Source organism: Somniosus microcephalus, chromosome 30 (assembly GCF_052327205.1).
Source record: "Somniosus microcephalus isolate GS21.2 chromosome 30, FLI_Smic_1.0, whole genome shotgun sequence".
Lineage (NCBI taxonomy): Eukaryota > Metazoa > Chordata > Chondrichthyes > Squaliformes > Somniosidae > Somniosus > Somniosus microcephalus.
Genome location: NC_141016.1, coordinates 31,508,851 through 31,530,473, shown reverse-complemented (window position 1 = coordinate 31,530,473; position 21,623 = coordinate 31,508,851). Strand labels below are relative to the sequence as shown.

The window sequence follows — 21,623 nt, the reverse complement described above, 5'->3', positions numbered from 1 at the left end:
CTTCCAATCTTCACCCTCTGCTTGTAGCAAGACCGTGCCTAGGCCATCCTTTGATGCATCCGTTGACACTTTGATTCTCTTTGTTGGGTCAAAGAAAGTGAGTACAGGTGAGGTTGTCAGCACTGTTTTGAGGTTCATCCACTCTTGTTCATGTCTTTCTGTCCATGCAAACTCATTTGTTTTATGTAGCAGGTCTCGCAGATAGGTTGTCTTGGCTGACAAGTTAGGAATGAACTTTCCAATGAAGTTTATCACCCCCATGATGCGTAGCACTCCTTTTTTATCAGTGGGTCGGGGCATGTTGAGTATGGCGTTTACTTTTTCCATATCTGGCTCTATTCCTTTACCAGATAGATTATCTCCTAGGAAAGTGACTTCCTGGATGCCAATCTGACACTTGGCTTTGTTGAGCTTCAGTCCATTCCGGCGTATGCTCTGTAGTACTTTAGTCAGTCTCTCATTGTGTTCTTTCTGTGTGGCGCCCCAGATGATGATGTCATCAACATAGACCCGAACTCCTTCCAGACCTTCAATTATGTGTTGCATCGGTCTATGAAAGATTTCAGATGCAGATATTATCCCAAAAGGCATTCTGAGGAAACAATACCTGCCAAATGGTGTGTTGAAAGTACAGTATTTGGTGCTCTCTTCATCCAGTTTTAGTTGCCAGAATCCTTGTGCAGCATCGAGCTTTGTAAAGTATCTGGCACCTGACATTTCACTGGTGATTTCTTCTCGCTTGGGAATCTGGTAGTGTTCATGTTTTATGTTTGTATTTAAGTCCTTTGGATCCATGCATATTCTTAGATCATTGTTCTTTTTCTTTGCACATACCATGGAGTTAACCCAGTCTGTTGGCTCTTCGTATTTCCCGATGATTCCTAGTGTGGTCATTCTGTCCAGTTCTTTCTCGAGCCGGTCACGCAGGGATGCTGGAACTCTTCGTGGAGTATGTACCACTGTCTGAGCATCCTCCTTTAGCTGGATCTTGTAAGTGAATGGTAGAACCCCAAATCCTTTGAACACATCCTGGAAATTACTTACTACAGAATCCACTGATTCATCTGGCCTGTTTATGGCATAGTTTATACAGTATACTCTCTTGACCAGTTCTAAGTCCTCACAAGTTTTGTCACCCAGTAGTGAATCAAGTCCTTCAGCCACAACAGAAAACATGAGCTGATGCACTTTGTCTTTGACTGTCACTTTAAGTCTGCATACACCTAAGCTATCTATTTTCTGTCCATTATAGTCCTCATGTAATACTGACTTTTTCTGTATTTTGGGCTTTTCTTCCATATTTTTAATGTCACTCATACTGATTAAGTTTGCTTTTGCCCCAGTGCCTAGTTTCAATGTAACTAATGCTCCATTTACCTGCAGTGGGATCATCCATTTGTCCTCTTTTACTGCATTTTAATGCATGTTCAGCATTGTTTATTCCTGAGGGCTGCACATTTTCTGTATCCTTTTCTATATTGTCACATGACACCATTCCTACAAAAAATGTCTCACTTAAATCAGTGTCCTCAATCACATTAGCTCGAACTTGTTGCCCTTTCTTTGTTTTTACTTTTGAAAAGCATTGTTTGGCAAAGTGATTCTTTCCGTGACATTTTGTGCACATTTTTCCAAACGCTGGGCATTGTTTTAACTGGTGTTTGTAACCACAGCGTTTACAATTAAAAATTCCTTCCTCCAATTGCTTTTCATTTCTGTTCTGCCCATGTTGCTTCCCCTTGTAGAACACAGCACCGACATCAGCACTTACTACAATTGCATCGTTATTGAATTCACTGAAAGTCTTCGCGTGCTGTCGAGCTTGCTCACTGGCTTGGCATATATTCACAGCATTTTCCAATGTTAGTTCGGTTTCTCTCAATAGGCGTTCCCTGACTTTTTTATCATGAATACCAAACACAATCTGGCATGAATCATGGATGCTTTCAGCTTAGAGAAATTACATGTCTGTGCTTTCAGTTTCAGATTGGTGATAAAGCTATCAAAAGTCTCATTTTGCTGCTGTGTCCTCGAATGGAACACGTATCCTTCATAGGTTTCATTCTTTTTGTGAGAACAATGTTTATCAAATTTCTTTAGCACATCGTCTAAATTTTCTCTGTTCTCCTCTGGATTAAATGCAAATGTATTAAATACCTCTATCACCTGTGGGCCTGCAACCGTGAGCAGCAACGCTATTTTTCTTGCATCTGGCTTCGTACCGAATCCGCTGGCAGCAATGTAGAGTTCGAATTGTTCTTTGAAAGTCTGCCAATTGTAGTCGACATTTCCCGTGAGATTCAAAAACTCCGGTGGCCTCGAATTCTCCATGTCGCTTTTCACATTTTTCAGCAGATCTTCACCAATCCTGGTACCATGTTATGTTCATTAATAACTAGACATTCTTATTATGAACAGCTAGCTTCTAGCTAGACATTTATGCCGTACATATTCTCTAGGTACAGCATCTGTAGAGATTCAGCATGTGGACCTGTGTGCAGGCTTCCATCTAGGGTAGCCTAATGCATCGTGGGTAGTGTAGTCTTAAACACATACAAATAAATATACAGCTCTATACAGCTCTACGGCTCCATCTAGTGTACCGCTCCAGAATGACATGTTATTGATCATTAAACCTGCCACCCGCCTTCAGCTGCTAAACCAGTAGTCCTCCATGTTGAACACCACTTGGAAGAAACACTGAGGGCAGCAAGGGTACAGAATTTACAGAATCAGTGGTTCAGATTAAAGCTCTGCAGTCCTGCCACATCCAGTAGTGAATGGTGGCGGATAATTAAACAACTAACGGGAGGAACAGGCTGCATCTATATACCCAGCCCCAATGATGGCGAAGCCTAGCACACGAGTGCAAAAGACAAGGCTGAAGCATTTGCAACCAACTTCAGCCAGAAGTGCCGAGTGGATGAAATATATCGGCCTCCTCCTCTGGTCCCCATCATCTCAGAAGCCACTCTTCAGCCAATTCGATTCACTCCACGTGATATCAGGAAACAGCTGGGTGCACTGCATACAGCAAAGGCTATGGGTTCTAACAACATGCCGGCTGAAGACCTGTGCTCCAGAACCAGCCGCACCTCTATGCAAGAGGTCCAATGCAGCGACAACACTGGCATCTACCCGACAATGTGGAAAACTGCCCAGGCAAGAACTGTTCACAAAAAGCAGGGCAAATCCAATCCGGACAATTACCGCCCAATCAGTCTATTCTCAATCATCAGCAAAGTGGTGGAAGGTGTCACCATTGACCGGTCACATAAATACTATGACTACAAGAGCAGATCAGAGGCTGGTACCTCTGTGGCAATTGTCTCATTTCCTGTTTCCCCAAAGTCTTTCCACCATCTACAAGGCACAAGTCAGGAGTGTGATGAAATATTCTCCACTTGCCTGGATAAGTGCAGCTCCTGCAACACTCAAGAAGCACGACACCATCGAGGACAATTCAGCCAGCTTGATTGGCACCCCATCCAGCACCTTATAGATTATCTCCCTCCACCACCGGCATACCATAGCTCCAGTGTGTACCATCTACAAGATGCACTGCATCAACTCGCCAAGGCTTTTTCAGCAGCACTTCCCAAAACCGCGACCTCTACCACCTAGAAGGACAAGGCCAGCAGGCACCTGCGACCACCATCAACTGCAAGTTCCCCTCCAAGTTGCACACCATTCTGGCATGGAAATATATCGACATTCCTTCATCTTCGTTGGGTCAAAATCCTGTAACTCCCTCTGTAACAGCACTGTGGGAATACCCTCACCACAGGGACTCCAGCGGTTCAAGAAGGCGTCTCACCTCCACCTTCTCAATGGCAATTAGGGATGGGCAATAAATGCTGGCCCTGCCACGAATCCGAGAACGAAAAAAAAATTCTATTTTACCATTGGGGGAAATTGACAGGATTTTGTTTCAAATCCAAATTATTTCTACACTATTTTGTAACTAAAATCATTATCAGGTTCTACGGGTCCTTGGCAGTGTCATTCATCGGCAAGTAAGCTCTGTTATCATTAGTTTTTGGTTTTAGGTAGTAGAAAGCGTGAAAAGCAAAAAAGGGATTGTAGGAAGTACAAATGTACCCACCCTGTATACTGGAGGAGTTCCCTTCAGGATTTTCTGATCCCGGGTCAGTGTCACCCAAAATGTCACTGGTGTAATATTCAATCTGATTGAGGGAGTCAATGGAACCAGAAGTTGTCAAACATAAATAATGGATGGTTATAGGAGAGATTGTTCAGGACATCAGAGCAGAAAACATAATGGCCCGGATTTTCCGGGGTCTGTGAGCGCATACACACAGCGTACATGGTCATAAGTGTCCCACAAGTTCCGTGGTTCCACATGTGATGCACATGCACAGAAACCCAGAACTTGCAATCTGTCAAGATTCTGTTTGACAGATCGTGCTCATCCGCAGGAAATGGACATTCGCTGGTGCAGGGTTCGGTTATTTGCCCAATTACTGCCCAGTGAATGACCAGGCAACCCTTAACCTGTTAAAAGCAAGAGTAAGGTACAAAGCAAGGTACCTTCTTGTGCCAGTGTAAGCGTTTAAATACATAGTAAAATACATTTATTGAAATGATTTAGACATAGAAAAAATTTAAAATTAGTTTACTTTATTTTATATGCCTTGAAAAAAGGTTTCATTTATTTTTCAAAAAATTAAATTTTCGTTTTAAATATTCAATTAAATTTTGTTTTAATTCTTTTTAACCATGTGATGATTTATTTTTACTGCAATGTTATTAAAATGTATTTTTATGGGGATTCCTGTTAAACTTATGTGGATTCCGTATGTAAATATTCATCCTTCAATAAAGATAACAAGAACAGATTATCCGGTCATTATCACAGTGCTGTTTGTGGGAGCTTGCTGTGCTCAACTTGGCTGCCACATTTCCCACATTGTAACAGTAACTACACTCCAAAAGTACTTCAGTCCAGTGGCCGTGAAAGGCGCTATATAAATGCAAGTCTTTCTTTAAATTGAATCCCCAGAAGCATAATGAGAATCCCCCTTTGTGATTTGTTGGGCTGGCCCACCTGATACCAGGGATGCTTGCACACCGCCTGTGCTCCTGGGATACGTGGGCCTTAACATAGGCTTATGCCTGGAGGCCCAGGAGCACAAGTGTCCGAAGGTCCAGAGGCACCAGGTAGGTGCGGAGTTTACTTGTGGTTCAGAGGCATTCACCCGCGGGAAGCCTCTGACTGCAATTTCCAGCCCAATAGCTTCAGCGTATCCGAGACAATGTCCTGGAATTTGGTAACTGACACCATTGTGGGAAACATTCAACACAAGGACTGCAGTGATTCAAGAGGAAGGCCCATCACTACCTTATCAGGACAACTAAGGATGGACCATAAATAATGGCCCTCCCAGCGGTCAGCCACAATAATATACAGCACAACCCATTAGTACAGGCAATATCTCAGGTATCAGAGCAGAGAAAATATTCTATAGCATAGTTGGTTAGTACAGAGAGAGAGCGGTGGTTCCTGATCATGATCCCCCTCACCCTCCCGCCGTCTCTTTCATTTTCAGAGACTCTAAAGCCACCGGTGGTGACTGCACAAATTGACCCCCACCCCCGTCCCACACATGGGTCAGAAAATAGTGCAAGGAGGACAATATCCAATTCGTTCATCCATCTGTTTTTTAACCAAATGATTTATGTTAGCGGTTAACTCCCTCACTAAAAATAGCCCAAGAGAAAGATTTCATCGAGTCGATAAGCGATATTGCTCTAATAACCTGATGCACAATTTGTAAATTAATGTTATATATCAGAATACAACCTGTTAGAATAAGTCGGATAGAAACAACCAATCACAGGTTAGGATTTCCTGCGAGGAACGTGTTCCAAATACAGGAATCCAGTCACCAAGAGAAACGAAATCTGGGACAATGCGGCTGTCACCTCATAAAAGCAACGAGTTTTTATGGGATTGTTTAAAGGGAATAAAATGAAATGTTAGTGACAGAGACTCCAAGATCAGCAAACACAGAAAATGAGGGCCTGGATTTTCCGCGGCCTATGAACGTGTACACACACTATCGCAAGTTTCCCGCAAGTTCTGGGGTTCCGCGTGTGACGCGCGACAACCCAGAACTTGCAATCTGTCCAGAATCTGTTTAACAGATCTTTCGAATTTGCAGGAAATTGACATTCACTGGTGCAGAGTTGGACTATTTGCCCACGAAACCCTTACGCCTGGTAAAACAGCGGTAAGGCCTTCTTTTACCAACATAAGGGTTTAAATACATATTGAAATACATTTTTTTAAGTTATTTAATCCTTTAAAATTAGTTTAGGTTATTTTTGCCCCTTTAAAAATGGTTACGTTTATTCTCCAAATAAAATTGTTTTAAATGTTTAATTAAATTGTAATTTAACTAATTTGGAACCTGTGATTATGTATTTTTATTTAAGTGGTGTGAAACTGCACTTAGAATTTGTGGTCGGAGGCTTCCTGCGGGCGAATGCCTCCAAACGGCAAGAATAGTGCGAACCAACCTGATGGTCTCGGAGGTTCGGACACTTGCGGTCCTGGGCCTCTCCGTGCCCAAACTATCATAAAGAGGAATTTCCATTATGCTAACGGCATTTACATACGGAATTCCCATTAGGCATGAGTAGGAATCCCCTAAAAAAGACTATTACACACCAGTTAAATAAAAACAAATCATTACACATTTAAAACTAATTAAAATACAATTTAATTAAACATTTAACGCCAATGTTTAATTTTTTAGAATTATAAATTTAAATGTTTTAAGAGGCTAAAATTAACCTAAACTAATTTTAAAGTTTTATTACGTTAAAATAATTTTTTTAACTATTTAAATATTTATTTAACGTCTTCCGCTGTTAAAAGAAGTCCTTACCCCTGCTTTTACCAGGTGTAAGAGTTTCACGGGCATTCGCTGGGCAGTAGTTGGGTAAATAGCCCAAATCTCTGCCAGCGAATGTCCATTTCTGGGGATGCGGTGGATCTGTCGGGCTGAAACTTGACAGATCGCAAGTTCTGGGTTTTCACGCATTGTGGAAACCCGGAAGTTGTGGGGCACTAACGGCAGCGTACACACCGTGTACTTGGTCATCGGCCCTGGAAAATCTGGGCCATTATGCTTAAGGCGATTCCATACTTAAATGGAAGTGCCTTGTGCATTGAGTGCTGTTGGAGTTTTGCTAAGTGGGAGAAAAATCATTTAAGTGTATTTTGTGAATTTTAGTGTGTTAAGAAGTCAATTATTTGAAGTAAGTTTAATTTTTTAAGGGTTTTTTAAACTCTTGGGCAGTTTATACAGGAAGTAGAATCCGGGTATAAAAGGGGAGGGGCTAGTGCAGTGCACGGAGTGCCTTGTGCATTGAGTGCTGTTGGAGTTTTGCTAAGTGGGAGAGTTCGGATAAGTGGGAGGTGAGGGTGTGTTTTTTGCTCTGTTTTATTCCCCACTCCCAGGCTTAGACAGCACTGCGGAGGCGGAGCAGCGAGACGAGTCAACCAAACAGGCTCCACAGACAGTATTCAAGGAGGAGGTTGGTGATCAGCTCGTTGGTTGGTTTTCTTCCTTCTCTTCTCTTTCATACCTTTAAGTTGGTATGTCCTATTGAATAGTGGTGTGATATTATCATATATATCCGGGCAGGGTCTTCATAACTAATAACAAGAAATTAAATTAATTATATAGAATGGAGCAGGTGATGTGTTACTGTTGCGAGATGTGGGAGCCGGTGAACCCCATTGAGGCTAACGGTGATTACATCTGCGACAAGTGTTTGCTGCTAGAGGAACTCAAGTTCCATGTTATGGAGCTTGAGACCGAGCTTCGGACACTGCGACACATCAGGGAGGGGGAGAAGTTCCTGGACTCTATGTTTCAGGAGATGGTCACACCTATGAAGTTAATTACTACAGATGTAGTCCGTGGTCAGGGACAGGACGGTGTGACTATGAGCGAGGAAGGTACAGGGATCCAGGATGTAGTGTTGAAGGAGACGCAGCCCTTGTTCTTGTCCAGCAGGATTGAGGTTCTTACTCCCTGTGAGGGCGGGAGCGGGGACTGCAAGGAGGATGAGCAACCTGGCCACAGCACCGTGGTACAGGGGGCCATTCAAGTGGAGGGAGTAAAAAGAAATGTTGTAGTGGTAGGGGATAGTATCATTAGGGGGATAGATAGGGTTCTCTGCAGTCAAGAGCGGGAGTCCCGAAGGCTGTGTTGCCTGCCTGGTGCCAGGGTTAAGGACATCTCTTCTGGGCTGGAAAGAAACTTGCAGTGGGAGGGGGAGGATCCAGTTGTCGTGGTCCATGTTGGTACAAACGACGTAGATAGGACAAGGAAGACGGTTCTGTTAAAGGAGTATGAGCAGCTAGGGGTCAAATTAAAAAACAGAACCTCAAGGGTAATAATCTCTGGGTTATTACCTGAGCCACAAGCGAATTTGGCTAGGATAAATAAAATTAAAGAGTTAAATGCGTGGCTCAAAGACTGGTGTGGGAGAAATGGGTTTTGCTTCTTGGGACACTGGCACCAGTACTGGGACAGGAGGGAGCTGTTCTTTTGGGATGGACTCCAGTTGGCCAGTGCTGGGACTAGAGTCCTGGCGAATCATATAACTAGGGCTGTAGAGAGGGCTTTAAACTAATTAGTCGGGGGGAGGTTTCTAGAGAGCAAATAATAGAAATGACAACAGAGAAGGTCATAGACTTAGGTAGCAGTGGGGGAATTAAAGAACAGAATGTGTCAGGAAGGGACAGAAGGTATGGAGTAAAAAGTAAAGTACTAAAAAGGGAAAAAAACAGGAACTAAGTGTTACAAAACATTTTTGAAAGTTCTTTATCAGAATTCACGTAGCATTCGTAACAAAATGAATGAGTTAACGGCACAAATAATGACATATGGGTATGATCTTGTGGCCATTACAGAAACATGGCTGCAGGGTGACCATGACTGGGAATTAAACATACCAGGTTATTTAACAATCAGGAAGGACAGGCAGGAAGGGAGAGGAGGTGGGGTGGCTATGTTAATAAAGGAAGGAATCACTATAATACAGAGAAATGATGTTGGGTCAAAGGAGCAGGATAGTGAAACAGTTTGGGTGGAGGTAAGGAATAATCAGGGGAAAAAAACACTAGTGGGTGTAGTCTATAGGCCTCCAAACAGTTGCAACTCTGTTGGACGGAGTATTAATCAGGAAATAGTTGAGGCTTGTAATAAGGGAACAGCTATAATTATGGGGGATTTTAATTATCATATTAACTGGACAAATCAAATTGGGCAGAGCAGCCTTGAGGAAGAGTTCATTGAGTGTATTAGGGATGGGTTTCTTGAGCAGTATGTAACTGAACCGACCAGGGGGCAAGCAACCTTAGATTTGGTCCTGTGTAATGAGACAGGATTAATTAAAAATGTCCTAGTAAAGGATCCCCTTGGAATGAGTGACCATAACATGGTTGAGTTCCATATTCAATTAGAGGGTGAGAAGGTTGGATCTCAAACAAGCGTGCTGAGCTTGAATAAAGGAGACTATGAAGGTATGAGAGCGGAATTAATTAGAGTGGACTGGGAAAATAGATTAAAGGGTAAGACGGTACATGACCAGTGGTGTACGTTTAAGGAGTTATTTTACAACTTCCAAAAAATATATATTCCACTGAGGAAAAAAGGGTGTAAAAGAAAAGATAGCCATCCGTGGCTAAGTAAAGTAATTAAGGATAGTATCCGACTAAAAACAAGGGCATATAAGGTAGCCAAATCTAGTGGGAGGATGGAAGATTGGGAAGTCTTTAAAAGACAGCAAAAAATAACAAAAAGATTGATTAAGAAAGGGAAGATAGATTATGAAAGTAAATTAGCAAAAAATATAAAAACAGACAGTAAAAGTTTCTATAGTTATATAAAAAGAAAAAGGGTGGCTAAAGTAAATGTTGGTCCCTTAGAGGATGAGACTGTGAAATTAATGGTGGGAAACATGGAGATGGCAAAAACACTGAACAATTATTTTGTATCAGTCTTTACAGTAGAGGACACTAAGAATATCCCAACACTGGATAAACAGGGGGCTCTAGGGGGGGAGGAACTAAATACAATTAAAATCACTAAGGAAGTGGTACTTGGTAAAATAATGGGACTCAAGGCGGATAAATCCCATGGACCTGATGGCTTGCATCCCAGGGTCTTGAGGGAAGTAGCGGTAGGGATTGTGGATGCATTGGTAATAATTTTCCAAAACTCACTGGACTCAGCAAAGGTTCCGGCAGATTGGAAAACTGCTAATGTAACACCCTTATTTAAAAAGGGTAGTAGGCAGAATGCTGGAAACTATAGACCTGTTAGCCTAACATCTGTGGTTGGTAAAATGTTAGAGTCCATTATTAAGGAGACAGTAATGGGACATTTGGATAAACATAATTTAATAGGGCAAACTCAGCATGGTTTCATGAAGGGGAAGTCATGTTTAACAAATTTGCTTGAGTTTTTTGAGGAAGTAACATACAGGGTGGATAAAGGGGAACCAGTGGACGTAGTGTATTTAGACTTCCAAAAGGCATTTGACAAGGTGCCACACAAAAGATTATTGCTCAAGATAAAAAATCACGGGATTGGGGGTAATATTCTGGCGTGGGTGGAGGATTGGCTCTCTAACAGAAAGCAGAGAGTTGGGATAAATGGTTCGTTCTCAGATTGGCAACCAGTAACTAGTGGTGTTCCGCAGGGGTCAGTGCTGGGTACCCAACTCTTTACAATCTATATTAACGATTTGGAGGAGGGGACCGAGTGTAACATATCAAAGTTTGCAGATGATACAAAGATGGGACGGAACGTACTGAGTGAGGAGGACATAAAAAACCTGCAAAGGGACATAGACAGGCTAAGTAAGTGGGCAGAGATTTGGCAGATGGAATACAATACTGGAAGGTGTGAGGTTATGCACTTTGGCAGGAAAAATCATAGAGCAAGTTATTATCTTAATGGCAAGAAACTGGAAAGTACTGTAGTACAAAGGGATCTGGGGGTCCTGGTGCACGAAACTCAAAAAGTTAGTATGCAGGTGCAGCAAGTGATTAAGAAGGCCAATGGAATGTTGGCTTTTATTGCTAGGGGGTTGGAATATAAAAACAGGGAGGTATTGCTGCAGTTGTACAAGGTATTGGTGAGGCCGCACCTGGAATACTGCATACAGTTTTGGTGTCCATACTTAAGAAAAGACATACTTGCTCTCGAGTCAGTACAAAGAAGGTTCACTCGGTTAATCCCGGGGATGAGGGGGTGGTCATATGAGGAGAGGTTGAGTAGATTGGGACTCTACTCATTGGAGTTCAGAAGAATGAGAGGCGATCTTATTGAAACATATAAGATTGTGAAGGGGCTTGATCGGGTGGATGCGGTGAGGATGTTCCCAATGATGGGTGAAACTAGAACTAGGGGGCATAATCTTAAAATAAGGGGCTGCTCATTCAAAACTGAGATGAGGAGAAACTTCTACACTCAGAGGGTGGTAGGTTTGTGGAATTTGCTGCCCCAGAAAGCTGTGGAAGCGACATCATTAAATAAATTTAAAACAGAAATAGATAGTTTCCTAGAAGTAAAGGGAATTAAGGGTTACGGGGAGCGGGCAGGAAATTGGACATGAGTCTGGGTTCGGAATGGTCATGGCCCTGTGGGTAGTGGAGTGGGCCCAGGGGCCGTGTAGCCTTCTTCTGCTCCTACTGTGTTCTAATTCTGTTAGATTTCAGGAGATGGTTTTATTCCTTTTCTTGGCTGGGGTGGAGATCGCCTTTACAGAAGGTAAGTACTGTAGAAAATATAGGGACAGAGTGATCTCCTGGAAGAATTTCGATCGCCTAGATGGGTCGGAGAGGAATTTCCCAGATTTTTTTCTCCCAAATTGGCCATTGGGTCTTTATCTGGTTTTTCGCCTCTCCCGGGAGATCACATGGGTTCGGGTGGATGCAGAGTGATAGAAGATTTGAGGTTAGGTTCAGATCAGCCATGATCTTATTGAATGGTGGAGCAGGCTCGAGGGGCCGATTGGCCTACTCCTGCTCCTATTTCTTATGTTCTTATGTTCTTATGGAATCCCCATAAGCAAATTAGGAATCCCCCTTTGAGACTGGTTGGACTGGCCCACTGCTTGTGAACGGCTTGTGCCCCTGGGATACGGGGCCTTTACCCAGGCGGACGCCTGCAGGCCCAGGTGCAGAATAGACCAAAGGTCTGGAGGCAGCAGGTAGCTGCGTACTTTTCTTGTCGTTCAGAGCTGTTCGTCTACGGCAATACTCCGATTGCAACTTCGAGGCCAATTTTGGGCCGTATTATCCGATCGGAGGCTTCCCGTGTGCTGAGACCTTCGATCTGAAAAGAATCTACGCACTTACCTGAGGTCTCCCGATGTGAATATAGTTCTGATCCTGGGCCTCTCCAACTCCAAGTGCGCAGGGCCCAGGTATCGCAGAGGTGCAGGCAGTTCGCAAGAGTCCCTGGGATCATGTGGGCCAGTTGGAGCCAATCAAATAAGGGAATCTCCCTTCATTCACTTGACAGATAAATCTGTCCAGTATATGAATGGAGATCACACCAAAAACAGAGTAAAACTTTAAATAAATTTTAAAAACCATCACCTTTTTAAAATTAGTTGAAATTACAATAAATTGAAAAAAATAATTAAAGCTTTTTAACGGCTTAAAATAAACTTACCTATTTTAAAAAGTATTTTTAAATGATGAATGAGTGAAAATATGTTTTATTAATTTTTTCAACTCTTATCCTGGTAAAAGCAGGCCTTACACAGTGCGTACACACAATTGGGATCGGAATATCCAGCCCAATATTTAAAGGAAAGAAAATGGCCCAGAAATTCAGGTCTCCACGGGTGAGTACGCATGGGGTACTCATGCGTGGGCCCGATGGAAGTGGCAGTCTCTTCCATGCACTGCGCATGCGCGGGAAACCGGCACTTCCGTTCCTCTGAAAGCAGAGGTTCAGAGGTCAAACGCGTGCACGCGGGAGTCTGCGCGTGCGCTTTGAACTTACCCTCATGGAAAAACCTGTAAAGTAAAGTAAGTCTTTAGAATTTAGAAATGTAAAAACCTGCATTTTAAAAGGTACTTGGTCAATTAATTAAAATTAAAACATTTTTTCCAAAGGTTTATTATTTTTAAATATTTTAAAGCAAGGTAAGTTTATTTTTAGCCCCATTAGAATATAAAATTATATTTTTCAAAAATGTTAATTATTGTTTAAAATAGTTATTTAATGTAAATTATAGTTTATTTGAAAAGTGTGATGATGTTTTTAAATTTATTTGAAGGTTTACTGCTATTTTGGGGCTGTAGTATTTATAAGTCTTGACAGGTCTTCCTGTCATGCTGTTCTCACTATACACACGGACACAGAGACACTCTCACTGTGATAGGACTCCTTCACATGGGGGCAGTGAGCGGACTGCTGATCGAGTCCAGTCAGTACATTGACCATTAAAAGTTTTATTTAAGTGGAGGCGATATGTGTCCACTGAAGATTCAAACGGAAAATACAGACCTGAGCCCTGGGATTGAGCGGAATCCTCGCCGGGTGGAATATTCTCAATCTCTTCATAAATTGCTTGGTACAAACCAGCAGGTGACTCCCTGCCGCGAGAGACAGCACCTGTTGGAGGGAGGGCGGGGAGATTAACATTTTGTTTCACTCCACGCGCGTTTCACAGGAATTCATCTGCGAATAAATCCAAATAACAGATATAGTGATAGTCAATGGCCAGAATCAGTTAGGATGAAGGTGGAGGATTTTAGTTGTGTGTGTGATGCCGTGTTTGTCTGTGTCTCTGTACAGACACATGTTCACCTCCAGCAGACTGCGGCCAGTTGTATTGGCCTCGGGAAGACGGAATGAGGGGGTATCAGGAGAAGAAATGAACTCCAGTTGATCGCTCGGTTACGGGGCCACACGGGGAGTTCAGCTAAAGAGAAGCTGGTTAAGTTGACTGATCTCTGCGGACAGCATCAGTTTGGAAGCGCGAGTGAGGAGCTGATGGTTCTTTGGCATGTCCTGTCCGTGTGCGAGGAGCCTTGCTGTGTACACAGAGCAGGGGTGTGTTGGGCGGGTGAGATATGTGTGGAATAGTTGTGCTGGGATGTAGAATAATCACCGGAGAATGCAGAAAGTCCTATAAAACTGTCACCTCTCAAAATGGTGGACAGAACCTGATCGGAGGGTTCGAGATTGGGCATCCGGACCCAGAAACTGAAGGGGTGGGATGGATACCCAATGGATAAAGGAAGAATAGCAGACCAATAAATAACTGAGCGCTCAGCCCAAACACTTCAATAAACTTTCTGTCCAATTGTAGCGGCGAGTAAATTCTTCTGGAATCTCATGTACCGGCTGATGAACTGGGACAGTGAATGTGGACACTTTAAATAACTCTCCATTTTTAATGTCCCATTTTACTAATTCGGGCAGCACATTGAATGGATCAATTCGCCAAAAGCGGATTCAGGTTTATTTCTAACAAGAGCACGTGACACTCAAAAACAAGAACAACTTGTATTTATATAGCGCCTTTAAGGTAGTAAAACGTTTCAAGGAGCTTCACATAAGTATTTTAAGACAACAAATTTGACACTGAGACATATAAACGTAAATGTTAGGGCAGGTGACCAAAAGCTTGGTCAAAGATGTAGGTTTTAAAGAGCGTCTTAAAGGATGAAAGAGAGATGGAGAGGTTTAGAGACGGATTTCCAGAGTTGAGGGCCTAAGCAACAGAATGCACGGCCATCAATGGTTGAGCGATTGTAATCAGGGATTCTTAAGAGGGCAGAATTAGAGGAGCACAGATATCTCGGGTGATTACGGGGCTGGAGGAGACTACAGACATAGGGAGGGGCGAGGCCATGGAGGGATTTGAAAACAAGGATAAGAATTTTGAAATCCAGGCTTTGCCTAACCTGGAGCCAATGTAGGTCATATGGAAATGTGCAATGAACTGGAGACTCGCCAGGATATGAAGAGATCTGAGATCAAGTGTTAGTTCAGCGGTGAGGTTTGAGCCTCACCTCTTCTTGTTGCCTTTCTCTGTATTACCACCATCAGTGCGATCAGCTCACAGATTAGAAGGACTCCGAGGGTTATGCAGACGGCAACAGGGCTGGAGGTGTTTTTTCCTCCCTGTCCTAATCAAAAGATTACAGAAAGATTTAACACAGACACAGTCCGCCTTGTATTTTTAAAAATGTTCCAATCAATTTTAAACGGCTCACATTAACTTTAGAAATTAACAAACCAAGAAAATGTCAACAACACCAATACCACTAATACGAACGCTAACATTAATACTAATAATGGAAAATACCTGCAGGTGTGTATGGAGCAGCAGTAGGAGGCAAATCTAGTCCTGTGGAATATATTGTACAAACATTTCATCAACTGCAAACTATAAGATTTTGCATTAAAAATATAAACGTTGTTCTTATTTTCCGAAGTCCATGAGTCATGTTCCTAGAATGAGGAAACCGCCTGCGACCCTTACCGGAACAAATCACACTGGCATCTTCCTTGTGATCACAGTCATGTTGACCTGGTGGTGAGGAACGACAGTCGGACAGAAAGGATTCACTTCCGGTGCACTGCACCTCATCCAGCCAGATAAGACCGGCACCCTGGGCAATTGCGGCCCCTCCTGCGGCCAATAGAGCAGGGCCGCAACCCAGCTGTCTGCAGACAACATTGGCATCGGCCATATCCCAGGAGTCATCACACACCGTGCCCCAGCTGTTATTGGACAATATCTCCAGTCTCCCGGAGCAGTTGGTGTTGCCTCCAACCAGGCACAAAGGTTGTCCCGAGTCTATCAAAGAGAATAATATATTGTTATTTATTTAGTACAAGCCTGGAATACAAGTCAGATAGTTGGTATGATGAAGAGGAGGAAGCACCTGGTGAATGTTCATGTTTAGAACCAGATTCTCGAACACAGACCCTTGAACTGTGGGATCGCTCCGGCACTTTGGCTTCTGTTAAGAAGAGAAATATGCTGACTGTATTGGACATCAATATTTGAAATAACACCCGCATATTGAGAGGTTCCTTGTGTTACCTGAACAAACAACACCTGCATCCTCCCAGTGATGACAATTGTGTTCCCCCCACGGGTCTGACTGACACTGCCAAAGGAAGGATTCGTGTGATTTACACTCCATCTCATCGAGCCAAATGGGCCCGGATCCCGCTCCGAATAACCAAGTGTTATACCCTATAGATGTGAGGGGGCCGCACTGTAACTGTTTACAGATCACTTCTGCATCATGTCGATCCAGTTTCTCCGAGCACACTGTTCCCCATGTCCCATTGTAGAACACTTCCACTCTTCCCTCACAGCGATGCTTTCCTTTCACCAGCCGCATCTCTTTGTGCTCTGTCAATGAAACAAGACATATACAGGTGGTTAGATTGATACCTCGCTGTGTATTCAAACTGCACAGCACATGTTGCACCGGTTGTGTTCACTAGTGTCGATAACTATTCAGAAATTTAATAGAAATACAGCTAGAAATCGAACATAAAACAAACAATAAAACAGAACATGCTGGAAATACTCAGCCAGTCAGGCCGCATCTGTGGAGGGAGAAGCAGAGTTAACGATTCAATTCGGTGACCCTTCGTCAGAACTGGAAAAAGTTGGAGATGGAAAAGGTTTTTAAGGAAGTTCAGGAGGGAGAAATTGGGGAGGGCAGGAAAGAACAAAAGGGAAGGACTGTGATAGGATGGAAGGCAGGACAGATTAATAACAGAATGGATGATAGTGCAAGGCAAAAGGAGATGGTAATGGGACAACAGAAACAAAATATGTGTCTGGAGCAGGTGCTAATGGGAATAGCAGAATCATCAGCAATAGCTACTGCACGAAAGCATTTGGGCCGAGGTTATGATCTGATATTGTTGAACACAATGTTGAGTCCAGAAGGCTGTCAAGTTCCTTGTCAAAAGTTGAGGTGCTGTTCTTCGAGCTTACATTGAGCTCCATTGGCCAGTGCAGGAGTTCGAGGACAGAGAGGTCAGAGTGCAAGTGGGGCATAGAATAAAAATCACAGGTAAGTGGAACCTTGGTGTCAGCTTGAAGATTGAATGGGGGTGTTCCACAAAGCGTTCACCAATCTGCGTTTGGCTTCCCCAAAGTGAGGAGACTGCATCATGAGCAGCGAATACAGTATAGTAAATTGAAAGAAGTACAAGTAAATCATCACCTGGAGGGAGTGTTTGGAGCCCTGGACGGTGAGAAGGGAGGAGTGAAAAGGGGAGCTGTTGATCCTCCTGCACTTGGATGGGAAGGTGTTGTGGGAAGGGGAGGGAGTGTTGGGGTGATTGAGGAGTGGACCAGTGTGTCGTGGAATGAACGGTCCATTCAGAATGCTGAAAGGGGAGGGGAAGATGTGTCTGTTGGTGGGATCATCCTGGAAGTGGCCGAAATGGTGGAGGTTGATCGGTTGAATGTGGAGGCTGGTGAGTTCGAAGGTGGAAGGGGAACCTATCGTGATTCTACAAGGGTGGAATGGGATGAGCGCAGAGATACAGGCAATGAAACAGACACTTTTAAGCCCTTTCAACCGTGGTGGAGGGGAGTCCACGGTTGAGGAAAAAGGAAGACATTTTGGAAACACTAGTATGGAAGGTGGCATCATCAGAACAGATGCGACGTTGATGGTGAAACTGGGAGAATGGAATAGAATCCTTACAGGAAGCAGCCTGGGAGGAAGTGAAGTTAAGTTAGCTGTGGGAATTAGTGGGCTTACAGTGGATATTGGTCAATAGCCTATCCCCAGAAATGGAGAGAGAGATGTCGAGGAAGGGAAGGGAAGAGTCGCAGACGGACCATGTGAAGGCCCGGGAAGGATGGAAATTGTAAGTAAAGTTGATGACATTTTCCACTTCAGCACAAAAGGGGAAAATGGCCAGAGAAGTGGGTATGGAGGTGAAGGTGATGGAAAAAGAGCTCAGCATTGTGCCGAGCTCGAAGTTCATTGAGATGGGGCGTAAGTGGATGCTGATCTTACGGAGTCAGAGATGGGTAGGTCAGACGGGATAGTGAAAACACAGCAAGGGATGAGATTGGAAGTTCAACGTTACCTCGAGGAACAGCTCCTCGTCTATTGATTAGACACTTTTCAGCCTTCCGGACTCAATATTGAATTGAAAAATTTCAGGTCATAACTATGCTTGAATTTTTTCAGATGGCGGCCATTGCTAATGATTCTGCTATTCCCATTCCCACCTTCCCTGGACCCATTTTTTGTTTCTTTAGTGTCCCATTATCATGTCCTTTTGCCTTGCACCATCACCCCTTTTGTCAATTAACCTTTCTTGACTTCCCGTTTGTTCTTTCCTCCCCTTCCCGCTTTCGTGACTCTTACTTGCTTAAAAAACTGTTACATTTTTTTCCAGTTCTGATGAAAGGTCATCGACGTTAAACGTCTGTATTTTCACAGAGGCTGTCTGACCTGCATAATATTTCCAGCTTATTCTGTTTTTATTTCAGATTTCCAACATCCACAGTATTTTGCTATTGTATATAATAAAGAATAGTCTGCACACAGAAACATAGAATATAGGAGCAGGAGTAGGCCATTCGGCCCCTCGAACCTGCTCCGCCGTTCAATGAGATCATGGCTGATCATCCAAACTCAGTACCCTGTCCCTGGCTTCTCCCCAAATCCCTTGATCCCTTTAGCCTTAAGGCATATCTCTAACTCCTTCTTGAATATATTTAATGAATTAGCCTCTACTGCCTTCTTTGGTAGAGAATTCCACAGGTTCACCACTCTCTGGGTGAAGAAATTCCTCCTCATCTCTGTCCTAAATGGCTTACCCCTTATCTTTAGACTGTGACCCCTGGTTCTGGACTGCCCCGCCATCGGTAATATCCTTCCTGCATCTAGTCTGTCTAGTCCTCTTAGAATTATATAAGTTTCAATGAGATCCCCTCTCATTCTTCTAAACTCCAGCGAGTATCAGCCCAATCAACGCAATCTCTCCTCATACGTCATTCCTGCCATCCCAGGTATCAGTCTGGTGAATCTTCGCTGCACTCCCTCCATGGCAAGAACATCCTTCCTCAGATAAGGCGACCAAAACTGCACACAATACTCCAGGTGTGGTCTCACCAAGGCCCTGTACAACTGCAGCAAAACATCCTTGCTCCTGTACTCAAACCCTCTCGCTACGAAGGCCAACATACTATTTGCCTCCTTAACCGCCTGCTGCACCTGCATGCTTACCTTCAGCGACTGGTGCACAAGGACACCCAGGTCTCGTTGCACTTCCACTTCTCCCAATCTATTGCCGTTCAGATAATAATCTGCCTTCCTGTTTTTGCCACCAAAGTGGATGACCTCGCATTTATTCACATTATACTGCATCTGCCATGCATCTGCCCAATCACCCAACCTGTCCAAATCATACTGGAGTTTCTCGGCATCCTCCTCACAACACACACGCCCACCTAGCTGTGTGTCGTCTGCAAACTTGATTTCAAAGAGAAGTTCATGCTTTACCAACCTACGTGAATTATTTGAAGAAGTTACAGAAAATGTATACAAGGTTAATGTGGTAGATGTAAAATACGTGGATTTTAAAAAGGCCTTCGATAAGTTAGCACATCTTAGAATTATGACTGACGTCAGACGATGTGGAGTCAGAGGACAAGTAGCAGAATAGATAGCCAGCTGGGTACAAAACAGAGAATAGATAGTTGGGGTTAAAGGTAGTTACTCAGACCAGTGAAAGTTCAGCACTGGTGTTCCACAGGGATCGGTGCAGGGTCTGCTGTTGTTCCTCATTTACATAAACGATTTGGACTTGGGATTTGGAAGTACAATTTCAAAATTTATGGAGGACACCAAGTTGGGGGCTATAGTTAATAACGAGGAAGATTGCAACAAAATATTAGAAGACATTAATAAACTTGCAGAATGGGCGTGTAAATGGTAAATTAATTTTAATATAGGTAAGTGTTCGGTGGTGCATTTTGATAGGAGGCATAAGGAAGCCTCATAATCCTTGGAAAATAAAAGTTTATCTGGGCTAGAGAGGAAATAAAGATAAACTTTAACTAATAATTAAAAGTATCAACAGAAGTTAACAAGGTCATGGAAATCCAACAAAGCACTGAGGTTCCATTCTAGAGGAGAATCATTGAAAAGCAAGTAAATGAATTTAAACTTGTATGGAAGCTTGGTTACAACACACTGTATACTATACTGGTCACCATATTACAAAAGAGATATACACGCACGGGAGAAAGTGCAAAAAATGATTTACAAGAATGAAGCCAGAACTCAACGGTTAGAACTATCAAATAATGCTGAACAGGTTGTGGCTCTTTTCTCTAGAAAAGAGAAGGCTGAAGGCTGTCTCAATAGAGATCTTTAAAATTATGAAGGGGATAGATAGGGTAGACATAGAGAATATGTTTCCAATTGTGGGGAGTCCAAAACTAGGTGCAATAAATGTAAAATAGTCACTGATAAATCCAACAGGGAATTCAGGAGAAAGCTCATTACCCAGAGTGTGGTTAGAATGTGGAACTTGCTACCACATAGAGTAGTTGAGGCGAATAGCGTAGATGCCTTCAGGTGAAGCTAGATAAGTACACGAGGGAGAAATGAACAGAAGGATGTGCAGATAGAGTTAGATGAAGTACGGAGTGACGAGGCACGTGCGGAGCATAAACATCACACACACCAGTTGGGTCAAATGGCCGGTTTCTGTGCTGTAGATTCTATGTAAACTCTCCCGAGTAAAGCCTCGCATATAACCCTGCAGAAAATGAGCAGATAGAAAGCGCCCTTACCTGAACACACCACCCTCACATCTTCTTTATGAGCACAGTCGTGTTTACCCCACGGTGCTGAGGGACATTCCCAGAGAAACGATTCGTTTCCCGAACAGTTCAGTTCATCCAACAAAACTGGGCCTGAGCCTGGTCCACAAGCAGCAGGAAGTTCCACATCCACCGCATTCCCGCAACCCAGCTGTTTGCAAACCACGTTAGCGTCGGCCAGGTCCCAGGAATCATCACAAACTGAGCCCCAGGTCCCACTGTAATAAACCTGCACCCGCCCAGCACATGGGCTTCCACCGTCAGACAGCCTTAACTGCACGTGTCCTGTTGGAGAACAATACAGGTGGATTAAACTTCCAATACACATTTATCTCATCACTCAATCCAAACATTGCTGCTTCTCCAGTTTAAGAAAAAGTTGCTTTTAATATGTCTGGAACAGGTACATGATATTATATCCCGGAAAATCTTAGTGCATTTACATATTACAGAGAATTGTATAGAATGTACAGCACAGAATCAGGCCATTCGGCCCAAAGGGTCTAATCCGGGATTTATTCTCCACACGAGCCTCCTCCCACCCCACTTCCTCTAATCCTTTCAGGATAATATTCTATTCATTTCTCCATCGTTCGATTTATTGCCCCCAGTTCTATCGTTTGGTTTCGAATGTTGTGCACATTGTTGTACAGCCAATTTAAATTGTTTTTATTAGTTGTTCCACTCACTTTATTTTTAACAATCAATTTATAATTCTG

General features: G+C 43.3%; 1 protein-coding gene across 1 annotated transcript in view; it reads right to left on the bottom strand.

Moving 5' to 3' along the window:
• Window positions 1–21,623, bottom strand: part of LOC147098096 (scavenger receptor cysteine-rich domain-containing protein DMBT1-like) — a 117,521-nt gene that overhangs the window by 4,735 nt on the left and 91,163 nt on the right. Inside the window, exons 10-16 of the mRNA XM_085970818.1 lie at window positions 20,875–21,189; window positions 16,126–16,443; window positions 15,965–16,042; window positions 15,559–15,876; window positions 15,382–15,423; window positions 15,086–15,202; window positions 13,572–13,679 (exon numbers count right to left, since the gene is read on the bottom strand). Of these exons, the coding sequence (XP_085826944.1) occupies window positions 13,572–13,679; window positions 15,086–15,202; window positions 15,382–15,423; window positions 15,559–15,876; window positions 15,965–16,042; window positions 16,126–16,443; window positions 20,875–21,189 (1,296 nt within the window). The remainder of the gene's footprint in view (window positions 1–13,571; window positions 13,680–15,085; window positions 15,203–15,381; window positions 15,424–15,558; window positions 15,877–15,964; window positions 16,043–16,125; window positions 16,444–20,874; window positions 21,190–21,623) is intronic.